This window comes from Ictalurus furcatus, chromosome 16, assembly GCF_023375685.1.
Source record: "Ictalurus furcatus strain D&B chromosome 16, Billie_1.0, whole genome shotgun sequence".
In the NCBI taxonomy this organism is placed as follows: domain Eukaryota; kingdom Metazoa; phylum Chordata; class Actinopteri; order Siluriformes; family Ictaluridae; genus Ictalurus; species Ictalurus furcatus.
Window position 1 is genome coordinate 16,543,605 of NC_071270.1, and position 19,308 is coordinate 16,562,912.

The 19,308-nt window shown below is 36.0% G+C and overlaps 1 protein-coding gene across 2 annotated transcripts; it reads right to left on the minus strand.

Moving 5' to 3' along the window:
• Nucleotides 1-4,018: 4,018 nt before the first annotated feature.
• slc43a2b (solute carrier family 43 member 2b) lies at nucleotides 4,019-17,761 on the minus strand. Of its 2 annotated transcripts, XM_053645794.1 has the most exons (15): nucleotides 17,422-17,761; nucleotides 16,642-16,853; nucleotides 11,557-11,842; nucleotides 11,426-11,481; nucleotides 11,254-11,330; nucleotides 9,859-9,951; nucleotides 9,502-9,635; nucleotides 8,787-8,983; nucleotides 8,448-8,591; nucleotides 8,216-8,233; nucleotides 7,530-7,659; nucleotides 6,911-7,043; nucleotides 5,505-5,578; nucleotides 5,249-5,372; nucleotides 4,019-5,027 (listed from the first exon to the last, which is right to left on the minus strand). In XM_053645794.1, the coding sequence occupies exons 2-15, from the start codon at nucleotides 16,799-16,801 to the stop codon at nucleotides 4,866-4,868; spliced, it is 1,788 nt and encodes a 595-aa protein (XP_053501769.1). In that variant the 5' UTR covers nucleotides 16,802-16,853; nucleotides 17,422-17,761; the 3' UTR covers nucleotides 4,019-4,865. The 2 variants fall into 2 exon arrangements, with proteins under 2 accessions (XP_053501769.1, XP_053501770.1); XM_053645795.1 differs by lacking the exon at nucleotides 8,216-8,233 and having other exon boundaries at nucleotides 17,422-17,759.
• Nucleotides 17,762-19,308: the final 1,547 nt, after the last annotated feature.

Sequence of the window (19,308 nt, forward strand, 5' to 3'; positions counted from 1 at the left end):
CATCATTGTTTTGTGCTGTCAGCAAACCGTCATAAAAAGACTCCTCACGTAATTGACAATCAATGTGGTAGCAGAACAAAATCTTCATAAACATAATCATACTAGAAAAAAATTGCAATGATGGATGATAAAGTCATTATCCAATACTGGCTCAACTATTTTATTGAGCTGTATTATGTCCCATTCTTCATAAAACAATTTACTAATTTAATAAATGTAACTGACATTCTATAGAAAAAGTATCAGCTACTCACTTGCTTTTATTTTGCATCTGATCATGTTATGTTTAACATCATATTAAATATACTGCACATGTAAAACTCCAAACCTCTTATAAAATGCTCAGTATTGTCACGATTCAAAGGTGGAGATGGATGCAAATGCAGAATTTAAAGTTTTAATAAAGAAACAAACAAAGTACGAAAGTGATGCAATGGCTGTTGGGAACTGTAGTTCAGAGTTCCCTTACTGATTTCATGACAAGTATCTGCATTTAGTTATCATTTTGACAGAATGATGTCTTTAAAATAATTATCGAAATAAATAAACTTTCTCCTACCTTCCAGAATTGGATCGTTTAGTTGTATTTAGTTGTGACAGAGACTTGGCTCAATACTGGTGATTTGGACTATTTATCAGAAGCCTCGCAATGTGGCTTTAACTTTTTGAGCTCTCCATGGACAGTGGGTAGGGGCGCAGGAGATTCTACAATATTCAGAAATCGATTCAAATGCCGCTTATTAACGGTTGAAAAGCTATTCTAGTTTCGACTTACAGCTGTTTAAGATAGATTTAAATAGTCCAGTTACTTGTGCACTTATAAATAGACCCCCAAATTATAACAAATATTTAATTCAAGAATTTTCTGAGTTTTTATCTGCTGTGGTACCTAATTCTGACAGTGTTCTAATACTTGGTGATTTTAATATACATGTTTGCTGTCCTAGTAAGCCTACTGAATTTTTACATCTTATTAATTCATTTAATTTTACTCAGTCTGTAAGTCCTACTCACAAACAAGGTCATACTTTGGATCTGGTCTTATCTTTGGGTGTTCCAGTTTATAATGTGGACATAGAGGATGTTTGCTTCTCTGATCACAACTCAGTTATTTTTAAGACTATGTTCTCTAACTCATTGGTGAACCCTTGTGTCCATTTTGTAAATTCCTCAACAGTTGGCCAGTTTTGTGAGGCATATACATTGTCTCTGCTATTTTGTACCTTAATCTCTCTGCCTTCTGGTTTGGATTCAAGCGAGTTATTATCAATGTTTAACTCTACTTGTAGTGTCATTATGGACAGTTGTGCTCCTTTTAAAACTTTAGCTCCAAAAATTTGACTCCAGCCATGGCTCAATAATAATACCTGTGGTCTTTAGCAAATATGTAGGAAAGCAGAGAGGAAATGGAAGAAAGATAAGTTGCAGGTGTCTTATCATTCATGATATGCTAAAGGATTGCATGATCAAATGTCAGCAGTCGGTTAAAGCTGCAAAGACACATTAATTTTCAGATCTTATCAAAAATATTTCCTATAGTCCAAAAGCTTTATTTAGCACAATAAATTCAGTGCTAAATCCTGTCAAAAGTACATTCCCTGAAATTACTCAGGCAGGCTGTGAAGATTTTTTAATTTTTTCACAAGTAAAATTAATGCTTTTAGATCTAGTATTTCACCTTCTGATCTTGATGAAGATCATTTTAAAGACTATATTAGCCCACCCTCATTAGTAGCCCACTTATGTGAGTTTGAACCTGTATCACTCTCTTGCTTAGTGGATTTAGTCCAGCAAATGAAGCCTGCACATGTTGTTTTGATATTGTTGCCCCTTGTCTTCTTATCCAAGTTATGGATGTCGTTGGTTTAAGTCTACTGTTGACAGTGAGCTGCAGTTTGTTAAGTGGTACTGTGCAATCCTGCTTTAAACGTGCTATGGTGCAACCTCTTTTTAAAAAATCCAACTTGGATCCGACAGTACTAAGTAATTATTTACTAATTTCTAAACTCTCCTTTTATCAAAAATCCTAGAGAAGGTTGTTTATCATCGCTCTGTTGTTTTTTTTTTAAAGAAAAAAAAAAAAAAAGGAAATGGTATTTTTACAAATTTTAGTCTGGATTTAAGGCAGTCGGCTCTCCTTAAAGTGTCTAACAAGCTGTTGCTAGCTGTAGATTCAGTAAATTGTGCAATTCTAGTCCTTCTTGATCTACATGCCACCTTTGACACTATTGATCATAAAATTTTGTTAGACCATTTAAGACAGTGGGCAGGAATTCAAGTGACTACCCTTGAATGGTTTTCCTCTTATCTTAAAGGGAAAACTTTCTCCGTAGAATTGTGTCTTCCTCCTCTGCACCAATTACCAGCGTAGTTCCACAATGCTCCATATTTGGTCCAGTTTTATTTTCTTTATATATGCTTCCTTTGGCCCATATTTGTCAAAAACACAATATATCTTACCATTGTTATGCTGATGATACTCAGCTTTATCTCCATTTAAAGCCAGGGGACAATTCTGTTTTATAATCACCCTTTTACTGTTTTAATGATATTAAAAAAATGGATGCCAATAAATTTTATTCACCTTAATGATTCTAAAACTATAGTGGTAGTGTTCGGCCCCCCTAGTTCTGCTAAATCTATAAATTAATCAACTAGGACCTTTCACATGTAAATTACACAATGAGGCAAGGAATCTTGGTGTGATTTTTGATTCCGACTTAAAGTTTCATAGGCATATAAATTCTGTGGTAAGAACTGTTTTTTTTTTTCAACTAAGGACTATTGCAAAATTGAAAGCCCTTTTGTCTTTTAAGGATCTGAAGATTGTTATACATGCTTTTATTTCTTCCAGATTTTATTATTGTAATTCATTGTATTGTGGTATTTCTCATGCCTCATTATCACGTCTACAGTTAGTCCAAAATGCTGCAGCTAGGCTTTTGACTGGGACTAGAAAACATGCTAGTATTTCACCTGTGTTGGCGTCTGTCCACTGGCTCCCAGTTAAATTCAGAATTCAATATAAGGTTTTACTATTTGTTTTTAAGGGTCTAAATGGCTTGGCACCTCCCTACATTACGGAACTCCTTCAGCAATATACGTCTTCTAGATCTTTAAGGTCATCAAAGAGTTTCCATTTAATTACTCCCAGGTCTCACTTAATATCAAAAGTAATAGGTTCTTCTTTGTTGCAGCCCCATGTCTGTACTAACCTTGATGCTTTTAAATCTTATTTGAAGACTTACCACTTCGCTCTTGCTTTTGACTTTACTTAGTGTGTCTAATTATATTATTTATTTTGTATTGTTAGGTCCGTGGCATGTAAAGCACATTGGTCAACATGTGTTGTTTTTAAATGTGCTATATAAATAAATATTGTTATTGTTGTTGTTTTATTGGAAAGGCAAAATAAGCAATGAGGAAAGTCACATTTTATTTGACATTATTCCTTAATATCAATTCCTCCAAAAAAAAACAAACAAAACAAAACAAAAAAAAAACAGAAAATAGTTTGCTAGCTGGTTATCAAGCTAAAAAGCATGTTGCTTGTATATAAAGTTTAAGAAATAGAGCAAATAAATACACAGTTCAGAGCATTTCAACATTATGCATTTTTCTCCCAAATCTTTGTACTTTTTAAAGGACACGTTATTTGTGATCTCTGTCTGACAATAAAAGAATACAGTCCATAAGATATCAACAGAATTCCAACAATTCAGAAGGAACAGCTGCAGGGGAATGTGGGGATTTAAAAGATATGTATAAAATAAAAGTGCTGTAGTTCCCAATAAAAGGTGGACCAAAGTAGCAAACATTCTCTCCAGTCACAATCTGTGTGAAAAACTAAAGCCACCTTTATATAATTACAGTATATAGTATACACTATAATGTGTGAATGTATAGAAACCTACAATATATGCATAAGTTTATGAAATTATGAATAACTATGTGCACGGTTTATGCTTCTCTGTATTACATTATTTAATTTTATTTTAAATAATAATAATAATAATAATAATAATAATGATAGATGTAATCCGATATATTATGGATTTGATGACATGCTTCATTGTAAATAAATAAGATCCCTGACAGGTAGATGTTCCATAGCACCTCTTAAGTTACTGTACCTGTCATAATCTCTATAACCAAGCAGAAATGTGTTTGATTTTGGTTAAATACTGCCTCCATGAAGTGCTGTGCAGCAGAAGAATACAGAACACTAGCTGAATTTATAGTTTAGCCTTTCCCACTTTTGCCTCTAGGGAGTGACACAGGTCAGGATTTTTAAGTCCATCCAAATACTGTAGCAGGAGGGCTCTTACTGGGTTTAATGTGCACTTCCTGATTGATTGTTGCTGTTCTTGAATTTCTAATTGAGGAAGTGGCACAGAAATGTAGTCACTAATATTCACAATTCATTCAACCAACTCATATGGACCAGCTTGTTTAATGTATCTTTATAAACTCATACAAATATAAAATTCTTATTACCAAAATTCTCATTACCATTCTTATTGGTGTTTTTTTTGCACAGCACATCGGTAAGCCAGCAAGAGTTAGCCAGCAGAACGTGAATGTGCAAATGTTTTTTTTCTCTCCACACATCACAGTGAGAAGAGTTAATATACAGTTTAACACACAACTCCTCACTAATTCCACTTGTTTTTTACATCTTTCTTTTTTGTTGTTGTTGTAAGCATGAGTTCACATTGATGATATAGCAGTTTCCAAGACAGCATTATTAGTTCACTGAACCTCTAAGCAAGAAGTGTATGTGAATGCGTGTGTCATAATAAAAATGACACACATTCTCTCTGTCTCTGTATATCCTTGCTTCAGTTTTTGGGTGTGGCCTGGGTCTAGACAAAGGCTTCCGTCTTGTCACTGCCATTGATTTTGATGTAGATCTTGGCTTCGTTTTCTTTCTCTTTCCTCTTTTGGTGAAGGTTTTTGCGGAAACACAGCAGGTAAAGGGGCAACAGGAAACCAAACATACTGAGGACAAGGAGACCCACATCCACCTGGAACAGATACACAAAGACAGAGGACGGAAAGAAGAAGGGGTTCATCAAATACTGCACCACCACTTTTATTACACACTATGTGAAATTGAGATTGTATGAGTGTGAATATGTAGCGACAAAGTTTAGAGATCTGTGATCTCAACACTCCACAGGGGAGATTCTTGCTATTCCTCTGCTTAACAGTGCAATTCATTCTGATAATATGTGTGTGGTTATACCCAGAGTGGATTTCCCTCCAGTGGCCCCATCATAGCCATAAAAAGAGGTTGCTGGAGCAGGGCAAAAAGGGCACTAATCAGAGACTGCATCCCTGTCAGGGTTCCAAACTGAGAAGATGGGTAGCTGTAAAGAAACACACAAAAAAGCACATCCATAAGAATGGTCAATCATTAAATTACAACCAGGAGTTCTACACTGGCGATTGACTCTTAATCTCTGGTTGACTCTTAAACGCTGTTTAAAAGTTTGACTTACACAGCAGCATAAAGTCCTCCAACAGCGGAGTGAATAAAACCTCTGACAATGGTATGCAGAACAAAAGACAGCATCTGGCGAGAGAGAATGCTGGTTAAGATCTGAGCTTAAAATCACCTAATCTTTCATGTATCAATTAATCCTATGTCTCTAAGTGAGTTAGATGTTAATGAACACATCTTTAAATTTTATTGTTTAATGGTATACAAGGCATGACATTAACTCTGCAGAAATTCAGTCTTTTCAATATCCAAAAATGTTACATCTTATATTTAAAAACTGAGTGAATTCTTTCATTAATTTATTATGTATTATTAAAACAAACATACAGCAATCCATTGCACATTACTGCAAGGACACTGCATGTGTGCAGTTGTTGGTCCTGATTAACTGGATGAATTTGGCACACTTGTGGCCATAAAACCTTATCATAAGAGACACAATCATGGCAATACTTTAGCTGAGTCATCAAATATTAAAGATAACTGTTTCAGGGAAGACATCCATAACATGTCCACTGGGAATTGTTTGCCTTTTGCACCCTTTATGCTTTATTACATGCTGCTTGTTACATTTTTACTTGACTGGTAATTATCACAGCATATTGCCTAGTTAAGCTTTTGCAAGGTGAGAACAGATAAACTGTATAGAAATCATACTGGTGGGAGAATGGTAAGTGAGGAAAGCACACAAGAGCATGGAGACATACAAGCCAGACCTACTGGGGTGTTCATTTCAAGCCCAATAACTATGTATATACTGTATATGATACAATTATTAATACTGTGTTATTTGTAAAGCATTTGGTCAGTTTGTCCTCTGGGAGGAGACAATGTACAGAAATTACAGATTCAAGGCAGTTATTATTGGAGAATGGTTTACTAGTTATAGGGGAAGTCGGCAAAAAATGTGGATAACCTGGTAATACTACATATTTAAGGTTAGGGAACAATTATTCAAGAGCAGGTTTGTGCTGCTTATGGTGAGTGTTTGTCAGACCTATTTCCACTCTTCATCCCAATCCGAATCCAGCCCAGACTTTACAACACTCACACACACCTGAACAATAACACACCTGTTTCCTGTTTTTTCATAATAAACTGTGTGTTTAAGCAACTCAGTCTGTTCTTTGTGAGGATTTGCCATCTTTTCAAATAGTAACTCTAAGCAATATTGTTTTCTTGGTTTTGATCTGGCTTCTCTGTATTGAAGGTTGTTTGTCCTCTACTTCTTGTTTTTTTAACCACAATTCTGTCTTCCCTTTTGGATAATCCATAATAAAGATTAATAATAATCATTAATAAAGGTTAAGCTTGTGCTTACATCCACCTGCCTGACAGTGTTCATGTAAGGGCAAGTCATATAAGTTTTCATTTCTGGGAGCAGAAAGTTTTGCATTCACTTACCTGCAGTTGAAGAATAGGGATAAGACAAGTGATGCCAAAACCGAGAAGGATGAAGTTAGTTAAGGCAAAGGCTCTTGTGGCATTGGTTATCTTTTGGATTTTTCTGTCCCTTCGCTTGGGCTTTGGCTCATCTCTGAAAAATGATTCAAAGAGAAAAGATTTACAAAGAGAACAGATCGCTTAGAGAGCATCAACTACATGTAACTACTAAACACAAAAGCAAAACTTCAAACCAAACTTTTCATAAAGATGGCTTTGGTTTTTGTGGCTAAAATTAGTTTGGCCTGATATTGACATTCTTTTAAAAAAGACAAACAATTCTGGACTGTTAGGTGATCATTGAGGCCATTGCATATCAGCTAAAAACATACAGTGTCAACCAAGTGTATGGTAACAACTTGCATAGCAGATCAATAATAGCAGAAATGCTGTTTGCAAGTGTGTATTTGAAGAAGTTAAGCGCAACCACACAGCCGCACAGATTTTCCATTAGTACATTATAACAAGTTTTACTATATACAGATTCTGACATTCTAATATATGTTAAGTATTAATACTATATAGTGATGTATCAGAATAGTATTGTAGTGTGTTGATGTGGTGTATGATGCCAACGCACTTGCTGGCATCTTTCATGTCAGTTTCATCATCACAGTCCTTCAGCTTCCAGTCCATGATCTGACCAATGACTGGAGTGGTCAAGAGGCACAGCAGTTGCATCACACCAAAAATAGAGGAGTACAGACTCACTGTGAATAATAGAGAGAGCAAGAGGACTATTTATTAGTGTACATTGTAATGAATAATCATAGGTCAGTCAGTAACTACTGTGGTTAATGAATGAGTCATGGTAAGCATTAATAAGTTTAGTTTCCAATGTCACAAAAAACAGGACAGCCGGAACTGAGGGAATGTTTTTGTCCAGCAGCAACCTGTATGGGTGAAGGTTAATTACTGGGTCAGCAAAGCAGCTGAAAGCACATTCTGTGATTTAGGCTAGCTTATAAATAGTGGTGGGTGATATGGCAAAAATATCAAACCACAGTACAATACAATACAATACAATATGTATCATATTTAGTTTTGCTGTAATATTTATAGCAAACAGATAAAAACAGACATTTTGAAAATCAGCTCAAATAAAATGCCAAAAAGAAGCTAGCTGTTACTGTGATTTTGGGGTCAGTCAGTGTTGTTGTAGTACTGACGATACCATGATACTATCATAAAATTTTATCATGGTGTCATTTATCACAATATCGATACCATACCACCCATCCCTATATACAACCACCAATTTCTTACCCAACTCCATTCTCTCAACTGCAGAAAATGTCCAAGAAGCATGGTGAATTTAACAGAAGAGGAACAGAAAAAAAGAATAGTCAATGCCACTGAAGAACCACAAAATACAATTGCAGTACTAATTACCACGAAAACAGTGAAAGCTACTGACCCACTGTCACCATGTGTAATAATTCATACACAAGGAGAAAAGAAAACTCTCTAACAATCTCTCCATTTAAACTTCATGCACCTGTATCAAGGTCTCCATGGCTCATGGACTCCAAGATGCTGTTCATGGCTCCCATGTAGAAGATCAGACGCAGCTGAGTGACACACATTGTAACCAGGCTGAGCAGGAACAGAGGGCTGAAGATGCTCTGCATGAAAGACTGAGCTGCAACCAAAAACAGCAACACATTTTAGACACCATTACATACAGTATATCTGTATTCTATTCTATTTTTCCATATTCTAGACAATTCTGTGTCTTTACAATTTATTTCTTCTACCTTGATTAAACTATGGAACAGGTTCTGCAAGCTGTTATGCATATAGTTAATGAAACAAAATTAAAATCATTGGTTCTTACATTCATCTTTAGGCTCACACTGCACCTCCAGGTCCATGGTGGAGAGGCAGAGTTTGTGACCTTCAGTGTTGGCCAGCTCCTTCTGTGTGGGAGAGTTATTTGTACTTAATCGTTTGCCCACTGTTGTCACCTGCTTATAAAACTCCTTTCCAGTGATCTTGTGGTCAAAACCCAACCAGCTAAACTTGATCTTCACACTGGAGAAAAGACCAACCAGAAAATGACAGGTAAGAAATAGGGCTGTGCAATGTGTGTGTGTGTGTGTGTGTGTGTGTGTGTGTGTGTGTGTGTGTGTGTGTGTGTATATATATATATATATATATATATATATATATATATATATATATATATATATATATATTTACACACACACAAACACACACACACACACACGCATATATATATATATATATATATATATATATATATATATATATATATATATATATATATATATATATATATATATATATAATTTGTTTTTAATTAACACAATATCAGTATATTTTTGCAATACTGATATCACAGAATATGAAAACACACACACTAACAATCCACTTGGAATTCTCATGGGCCACTTTTTTTTTTTACACTATTACAGTATTCAAATACAGTACAGAACAATACTATTGCATTATATTATTTTTATCCACATTTTTCTACCATATTAAGAAACATTATGCTAACATATGTTTAACATATGCTTATGTCTTACGTGTAGTCCATGTCTTCAGGGCCAGGGAACGATTCAAGAGGCCAGTTTAGGAAACAGTTGAGGAAGACGAGGCCAGCACACACCGCCCACACTACCAGGATAGTGATGAAGTTCACTCCCAAGTCATAGATCACCTATGAAGAGACAAATAAAACACACTGAAACCTTGACCTTCCATTTGACATTTGTTGTTTCTTTTTGTCCTTATGTCTTTTCTCATTTTGATTTCTCAGTATAATGGGCATGCAATGGATGGAAACAGTGCACTGTACAAAAATCCAAATAGTGACTAAATATCATTATTATCATGAAGTCTATGCTCTAGGAATGTAGTTTGATTGTAAGTTTTTTACACACCTTAACTCCAGGAAAAGTGACAGCTGAAGACGCATACGAGCCGATCATGAGTGAAATAAAGGTAGAACGCAGGTCTCCAAACATGTTGGGTAGCTAAAAAGACAAACAAAACATATTTTTTATCTTATTTTATCTATTTAGTGCAAGTTACAACACTTCTTGCTATCTCTTATTATCTGAACACCAGCATTCTGTGCAGATCATTGTGTGAGACTGATCTCGGAACAGCTCTGGGCTGCGTGAACTGCTCAATGGAGTGGAAACATGGGGTAATTAAGGGCTATGAGCAAAACAACAGGGATTTTATTTAGTCTGGAATTCTAGCGCATTAAAGAGCCTGAGTTCTGAGCGAGCAGAGAAATGTTACAGTGCATGGAGCATGAAATAGTCCTTATTCTCTTTGTTTCTTTAATTGGAGCAGTGTAGTCATCACTCATTCCTCTACTGTCTTTTAAGAAACTAGTGCTGTCATGATACTAGCGCCGTACTGACACCATGACAGGAAAATACTAGAAAATGTAACAGAAAATCAATAATGGAACTAGGCTAATTTAAAATACTTAGTAACACCAAATATGAATGAAAACATGCATGACATATGAAAGTCTGTTTACAATCAACTGCAATAATAAAATCTATTATGCATTTATCCAAAAATCAGCTCCACATTTGTAGATGTTCTACACGATGAGTCTGTCAGCAGCAGCTTAATAATGCTGGTACATAAACATTGCGAAAGTTTAAGTAGTTTGGTAACCTGAATACTTTCTTTTCAGTACTGTTATCCTCTGCAACCATAAAAGTGACCCTTCCAAACTGAATATGCCATCAGTCCTCTGAGAAAGTTTCTTGGCAATGGAAAAACAGTCATAATGTTCAAGATGCTGTCAAGGTTGCACAACTCCATAAGCATTCCTGGAGCTGGTGATGACCCTGGGCTGCTGTTGCCAGGTCAGCGCTCTACTGCTCAAACAGGAATTAACATTGGAAAGCTCACGCCTCAGCAAAACCCAGTCAACAGGAATGAGAAAGAGAAGTATGAAAGGGAGATGGGCCTAATAATTAACCTAGTGTACACTAACAGGTCGAAAGAAAGAGAGAGAGAGAGAGAGAGAGAAGTTTTCTATTGCTAGAAAACCGAAAAACAAAGTCTCTCATTCTTTCCTCCCTCCACTCATCACCCCAGAGCCTCTGGTAACATCCTTAATGGCTATTGGCTGATGGTCTTCATGAAAGAGAAGCTTGAGCACCCAGCCAAGTGGCAGCAAGGGAAACAGGGCAGAAAAAATGATGAAGAGCAGTAAAGGGAGTGTGCAAGAGAGAAGAAATGTAATGAAAATAGAATTTAACGAACAGCACAACAGCAAAGAGAATATGCGAGTAAAACACACTTACTGTGAGGGAAGTGAAGGTCATGCACATTCCTCCAAAGCCATTAAAAATCAATGCAATAAAAATGAGTACAGAAAGTTCTGGAATAAAAACACACAGCATTTGTCAGTTTACTGCACCCATACCAATATATCTAATTAATGTTCTCATGATGTTGGATTAGCCATAGTCCTACCTTTGGGGTTGCTGGCTCCGTAGGCAATAAGCAGGCAGGACAAGCCAAAGCAGGCACTGAAAAAGAAAGACGACAGTCAGAAAAAAATTATTTACAGCCTTAAGACCAAAATTACTGAACATGGGACTAACCTGCCAGTCAGACGGAGTTTGCGTGGCCCGTATTTGTCCATGACAATGCCAAGAGGAAGAGCGATGGCACTGAGGAGGAATGAGCCGACGGTGAAAGCAAGATTTAGCATTTCATCCTGCTCTTTACAGATCAGCCAGCCATTCAAATGCAGAGGCTCATCCACTGGCTTCAGAGGAACTATCTCTACCTCATTGCCATGTGGAAAGTCCTCATAAATGTAGTCTTCCTCAACTGCTGCTGGTGGATTCACTGCTTTTGTAGAGATGTTGAAAGTCGTACTATTAGCTGGAAAATAGAATGGGAGTAAGAGCAAGTTCAGCAAATTCATTTCATCTAGATCGCTCTAGAAATCAACATAATCTTTTCAAATACTGTTTTATATATATATATATATATATATATATATATATATATATATATATATATATATATAGCAGAATAGTATGCTGTATAATGGTTTAGTTATCAGTGCAAGTTATCAGCTGAACCATAGAGACAGTTAATAGTTTAGTGTTTCCTTGAACATTCCTAAAATTTTTATTATTATTATTAAATATGCAGTGTTTCAAGGGGTGTATTTAACAGCTACACATGCTTAGCATATTGCAGAAGATTAAACAAGAATCTGAAACTAGCCCATATAAAAACTCAAAGGAAATCTCACAGGAAAAGTCTTTAACCATTGTGAATAAGACTTTAGAACACCACAAACCTGAGTCAAACAAATTACATTTGATAACTTCTAAAAAGAAGAAAATTAAATTTTGACAGACAATTATCAAACCATTATCAGTTCAAGCTTTCTGTAACAACAAAGTCTGCACTGTCCAAACTTGCTATTCATGATTTTGACGTTCAGGATATGCATTTACACTCCGAGTTTTAACACCTGTTTCAGAAACTACAATCACAGCACAAAAACATCTTCACAATCAGCTGATGGTTTCTGCTGTTGAATGCAAATGTAACAAGACTAAGAGAGAATGAGAGGTCAATAGACCCAGCACAGATGGAATTAATGGAGCATGTGTCATATGAGTCAAACGAAAGTCTGAGGTGAGATAAGATTTAGTTTTTTATAGATGGACTAGCTGTTCTATGACACTGCCTCACATGCTGCTCCAGGAATTGCACAGCGGTTCTTGGAAAAATCAAACCCTCACATAATATGCAAGCATGCCTAATATATGTTTCCATATATGCACAACAGAGTTAGGAATGAGTAGCAGAGTTAATTCTGAACTGCATAGACTGAACTTCTATATAACCATGCGAAATGAGAGCAAAACAACAAGTGAGAAATGTTATGCTCATTTTGTATTGTATATTACACCCTTACATGATTTCTGATGTATTATCAATAAAATCTTCTTTGGTGCCCAATATATTAGCATTTATGACTGTCCAATCTGAGGGAAAATGGTTATTTTATTGTATCCTTCAAGCCATCTAATGATAATTAAGCCATATTATTAACATGTACAATAAGAGCAAAACTTTAGCTTTTAGCTTTACAATATGACCTTGTGCAAGCAGTAAAGTGCTGATTAGCATGGAGAGTTCAGTAAAATACTGAGATAAGATTGTGATAGGCAGAAGGAAAGCACCAATTTGCTGGTCTTTTATTATATACTGCTGGAATAGTTTACTGTCGCACTCTGGGTATGTTACATAATCCCTCCGCCTGTAACTGGAACTGCCCCTACTTACTTCATTCAGCAGAAGGTCTCACAGTGAGCTGACACAGAAAAAAGTGTTAGCTCTTAGGACTAGCATTAAAGTCAGCAGAACGCCACCCAGCTTTACCCAGCTTTCTTCTGGCTACAAAAAACTGCAAGCTGTTCATATTTTATCCCCTGTGCCTTAGTGTAACTGCTGGTAGGATCATTTGAAAGTAAGGTTTGTAAACATGACCTAAAAAAGTGACTGTAATAGACTGAGAAGATTATAAACAGCTTTGAATATAAAAATGAGTAATGGAGGTCAAGGCCTCTAAATCATTCACAATGGGCCTCATTATTCAAACTGGATATAAATTAATTTATTTGCAATCATTCGTAAAAGCATTTAAGTAAAAAATGTGGTATTTGTGAAAATCCAGTTAGTTCAGAAAACTGCTTCTTTCTAGTCAGAGTTTCTGAGTTTTTATAAATTTACATGTAAGGAGATTCACTAATGAAAACCTTCAGATTGTATAACTGGTGTGAATTACTGCACTTGTATAAATGGATTATTCTCTAAAGCTTGCATAATTTATTTATTTCAGTTAAACACATGAATTTAATGAAAAATGTGTGAAATACATATTACTGACTTGAAAGAAAACAAAAGAAGCAAAAGAAATACTGTTGTAAATAAAAAAAACAAAGAATAATAGCTGATGTGCTGCAATGGCTGAGCTGCATTACTGGAAGTTTTAACTCATGCTGTGCTTAGGACACACTTTGTCACAGTTCAGCCAGCATTTTGATGTTTTTAGCCTTTTTTTAAAAAAAAATTTCATTTAAAAACTTTTAGTTCAGTTTGGCCTTGGAAAACATTTACACACTTTACTAATGCTAGATATGCTAGATATGCAAAAGATGCACACATGGCCCCAAAACCCTGCACACACTGCTTATTCACACTTCTGAGAGATCAGGCATGCTTTTTAACCATGACATTTTAACCTGTAGAATGCTCAGATAAATGTTAACTTGAATTTTAATTGTGAACCATCCAAGTGACTGAGCAGCATGTTTGGGGAAACATAACCCCCTGTCTTAACATTTTTTTTTAATTTGTAATATGGTGTTGGCACCCAGTCAGGTGCCATAAATTTTTTTACAACTGGGCATAGTGCAGTTACAGCTGCATTCATCAAGCACCAAGATACCTGACGGTAACCAGAATTTAAGTCACTCTGGATGAGGGAGTACGTCATTTTGAAAGTTCAGCACAGAGTCATATTTTCAAAATGATTCAATCTTACACCAACATCCATACCATACATTTTATCACTGCTCTTATAATATATATATATATATATATATATGTGTGTGTGTGTGTGTGTATGTATAACCATTATCATAATCATGGTTCACCAGAAACTGCTTTTATTTAACAGCGAAAGAAAAAAACCATAGTAAAAACAGTCAGTTACAGTAGGTTTCAGTTCCTTTTCAGTTTCTTTCATCCAGTGCTTTATTAAAACTCATTGACCTGCTGATCTTGGGTGATACTTAGAACAAGGTCAGTAATATTTGTACCTACTTGAAAATAAAGGCTAGGCACATCTACAGCTGTAATGTAATGTAATTTAATGGATTTTAATATCTTACATTTTTTTCTATCGTTTTATATCTTTTAAATTTTGGTATGATTAATGGAATTTCATTAAGTGTTTAGTTTATAGAGTTTAATTACTGTAAGTACTGTAAGTAAGCTGTGCACAAAAAACTCTACTGTATATGCATGAGCAGCAATAGTGCCTATACACTGTAAAAATAGTAGACTTTGTTAAGAAAAGCACAAGGTGGATGGAGTTTGTGGTAATGGAGAGTATGTATGTGCTTATTAGGTAACTCATTAAGTAACTCATTTAAGTAACTCTCAGTTTGAGAGAACTGAAAGGTAGCAAATTGTGAAAGAAAAAAGCAAGACTTGAGAAACTAAAGTGAGAACTGATAATGTCCTTTCTTATTTACTGCCAGTACAGTGTGCTGTCCAGATCTGATAAACTCAGGAACAGAGGGTACATGAGGCCACCTTGCACTCAGATATACTCAAGACCAAGGCCAAGGCTTGTATCGCTAAGGTTTTTGCTGAGGAACCTGTATACTATGTGCAATACTGGAACTTTGGCACCATAGGAGAGCTTTTATCAGACTGCAATGCCAAGAAAAAGTTGATTAGAACACCTGGCTCCTCCTATGCTTGGTCACAAGCATCAAGCTTCATCGTGTACAAAAGAGACCTACACGCAGGAAAGTCCTGCCTTTTAATGTTTCACTGACTGATTTTGAGTTTATATATTGGTATTAAGACCTATAATGAATTAAATCAGATTGAACTGACTAACTCATCTGATTACACTTGATGCTAGTTCTTTACCTTCAAGTGACTTTAACTAATATGGATTAAAGATTAAAGCTCTAAATATGTCTTTGACATACTAAAAATGCATTCTGCCCAAATATAAATTCCTAAATCAGTAGGATCTAGACAGTAAAAAAGTGTACTTTAAAGTGTTCCAAATGTTTCTAAGTATCCACTATTAGAGATTATTTTGGGCAGGTCTCTGTGCTCCTACTGTTTCCATTCATAAGCAGCTTGTTTTGTGCTCTTTTGTGTCCATTAGCTTGACTTTTGTGACTTTTCTAGTTTCTCACTGATTCAAATTCAAGGGAACCAAAGAAAATTCCAGGAACAAGGAGTGCTCAGGTGCAATCTTTAGACCCTGCTGAGCCATGAGATCGATGTTTAAGTCAATTAATCAATTGAGACCACAATCAATAAGACTGATACTGTGTCACGCAAAAAAAAAAAAAAAAAAAAAGAATATTTCAAAGTTGAAAAACACCAAACTACACAGAGGTAAACTGTTATTAAGCTGTTCTTTAAGGTTGTAAACCTTTTATAGCCTTAGGCCTCTCAATTTATGGCTGAACTGGTTAGGTCAGTGAATCCCAGTGGAATAACTTCTTGTCTTCAAAGCTCTATAGAGCGCTCTACATGCAGAGACCCTGATTAAGAATCTCCAGTGGAGTAGCTCATGGGGGATGAACCCATTTTTCATCCGTGGTGAAAAAGAGCACAAAGGGCTTTTACGGCTTGTTTACAGCTGATGAGCTGATAAAAGCCTTTTAGCACTGTTGTAGGACAATGCATTCCAAACTTTTTAAACGCAAGACAGTAGGTGTTGATTTGTTGATATACAGCACTATATAAGTCAAACAAGGCCTTTCAACCTACACATGGAACCTTATCTAAACCATGACCAAGTTTATCACTACCAAGACATGATCAACTTAGCAAGGCATGCTACTTGCATCTCTGTTACTGCATACTTGTTCTTAGGACTTGAACGAACTTGAGTTTCTTACTATGATCTGTGCAGAGATAGGAGTAGAAGCCTTCGGATTTGAGCATGATGAGAAGGGAGCCCCAGCCTAGCAGTACGGCAGAGAACAGCAGGTTCTCAATGATGGCCGTCACCGCCATCCACCAGCGGCGAGCAAACGCCGTGGACAGTGTAGGCGCCATAGTGAACAAGAGAGAGGTCTACGAGAGGACTGATGTACACACCAGCTCAGATCTGTAATTGAAAGAGAGAAGTGACAGTCATTTAAAAAACAGATGACACGGAATTAGATATCTTTTGGGCAATTGAAACTTTAAATAAAGTGATCACACCTATTTCTTTCCCTGCAAAAACAGCCTTGTGGGCATCTTTGGTCATCAGAGGCATTATGAACTTTAGAATTTGTATAAGGTATTGCAAGATTAACTCCCTTTTTTCAGAGTTTCTTTATGTCAGATTTAGGGTCTTTGTAAAACAGAACAAATTTAGCAACTCATGAAACTGTATGTAATCTCATACATTTGAGTAATACTACCAGTAAATGTGGTTATTGAATCAATGCAATTACAAACATAACCACTAAAACAATTAAACATTGGACTTAAATGTTAGCTTCTTATATCTATCATATATTTTCCATATGTTTTACACTACATCACGATTTATACAATGATTAAACCAGATATTTAAAAAAAAAAAGAATCTATTAGTAGCATGTCCATGCTTAATAAAAAAAAAATCACACTTCCGACATGCAGCCTATATTTATTTTCAGTATATAACTCATGGATTCAAAGCCTACCTTTGAGAAACAGGTCGATGCTCTCTCTCTCTCTCGTGCTCTCTCGTCACTCGAGAAATTCAATCTGGCAATGGCCCGATTTATAGGAGCTCAAGCATAAAAACACTGGAAGATTTTGATTGGCTAACTGTGGAATCTGCCAGCCAATCAGCGGTGAGTTTGGAAGTACACTGATTAAATGTGAACAGGTAATGCGCATACATACATACATACACTCGTAGCCACAACTTAGTAGAAGAGATGAGGCACTGAACATTATCCAATAATAATAATAATAATAATAATGATAATAATAATAGTAGTAGTAGTAGTAGTAGTAGTAGTAGTATATATATAGATAGATATATAATAATCATCATCACCATCATTATCATCATCAGCAGCAGCAGCATCACTATCATTGCTAGGCATGGGGGAAATGTCGATTTAATTGCCAAATAAATAAATAAATAAATCCGTTCGAGTACTATATTATTTGTTTTATTTTATTTATTTTTTTTTTAAGAAATGAGGTGTATTGATCAACAAGTAGTCTATAATTTATTATAGAATTCTGTGTCTCATTTTGTGAAATGATCAACATCTTAAGAGACAATAACCTTACGTTTTACTAATTTGCTAGCAAATTAATATTAAGTTACTATTTTATAGGCTACTTTTATAGACTTGTAAGACAATGACTAGGTTGTTAAATAGTTGTTGGTCAATGGTTGTGGAAACAGGCTATACGTGCAATATTGCAACACTGCAGATAAGCGAAAATCAAAACAAGCAAAAACGTTTTCCTGTCAATGCAAAGCAGAGAAAAACAGCTCTGTTAACCAGAGTAAAATGTTGCATGCATTTAAAAAATGCCCAGCAGAGTTTTACGCAACAGCTTGTTCTCCACACATGGGCTTAATCAGAGCTGTTCACTTATGCTTTTTTTCCTTCTAAGCTGGCAGAAATGTCACTGGGATCAACGTGTAAGTTCAGCCCTGTAAAAATCTTTGGCATGTTGTCAGTTGTAAAGATTTCTAGCTTTGCACGCTCTCCGCGGTCGAGAATTGATGATGATAATTATGATGATGTCAGTTTCGACTCGCTCACGTGTTGCACAACTCTTCTCCACTTGATGACCTGTTGCACAACCAGCGTTCAGTTGTTGAACAGCCTGATCAGCACAATCACTCATCCTTATCGCACGCTTAACTACAGCCTGCATTCTTTTCCGTCTCCATAAAAAAGTCTTAAGCATCCGGAAGTTGTCCCTCAGATGTCTCGCGCTTTAATCGGAGTCTTTGCTCAAAAATAACAAAGGACTACATTTTCTTAGATGCGCCACTTCGGGGTTGTTAGCAATGTCTCGCGGTTGTAATGATAATGATAACAATTACACATAAAGTGGAGTCCTGGGATTCAAAATCATACAAGAAAACAAGATCACATGGTGGCTCCGTGAACAGGGAGTTGTTAGTTTTGGAATGAGAAAATCTGATGTCGTGGAGCTCGTGCGCCCTGCTGATTTACCGGCAAAATGGAGCATTAAGGTCGTTCTTACAAAGGATCTAATCCTTGAAAGAACAGCTTATTCTGGAAAGCCTACATGATGAATTGCACGGACACGTCGATGATTATTTCAGGTGTTTAACCGGTCCTTAAACAGCGACTTTTTTTATTTTTAAATAAGACCTAAGACGGTTTTGTAACTACAGGTTATTGTTCTCACACATCATCTGACGTTTAACATTCGCCTGGCGTCACAGACCTGACTTCTGTTTAGAACTAAAGACTTATTAAATGCCTATAGCATCCCTTCATCAGTGGTTCTGTGGTTTTTAGGAAGGCACTTCTCCTTGATCATTGCTGTTTCCTGGGTCTTCCAACCTCAGTATTTTATCCTGGTAC

Coding starts and splice junctions, on each gene's coding strand:
- slc43a2b (XM_053645794.1), bottom strand. CDS start 16,801: ATGGCGCCTACACTGTCCACGGCGTTTGCTCGCCGCTGGTGGATGGCG. Junction 8,592..8,786: donor GTGTGAGCCTAAAGATGAAT/GTAAGAACCAAT, acceptor TTTTGGTTGCAG/CTCAGTCTTTCATGCAGAGC. Junction 7,044..7,529: donor GACATGAAAGATGCCAGCAA/GTGCGTTGGCAT, acceptor ATCATTTTTCAG/AGATGAGCCAAAGCCCAAGC.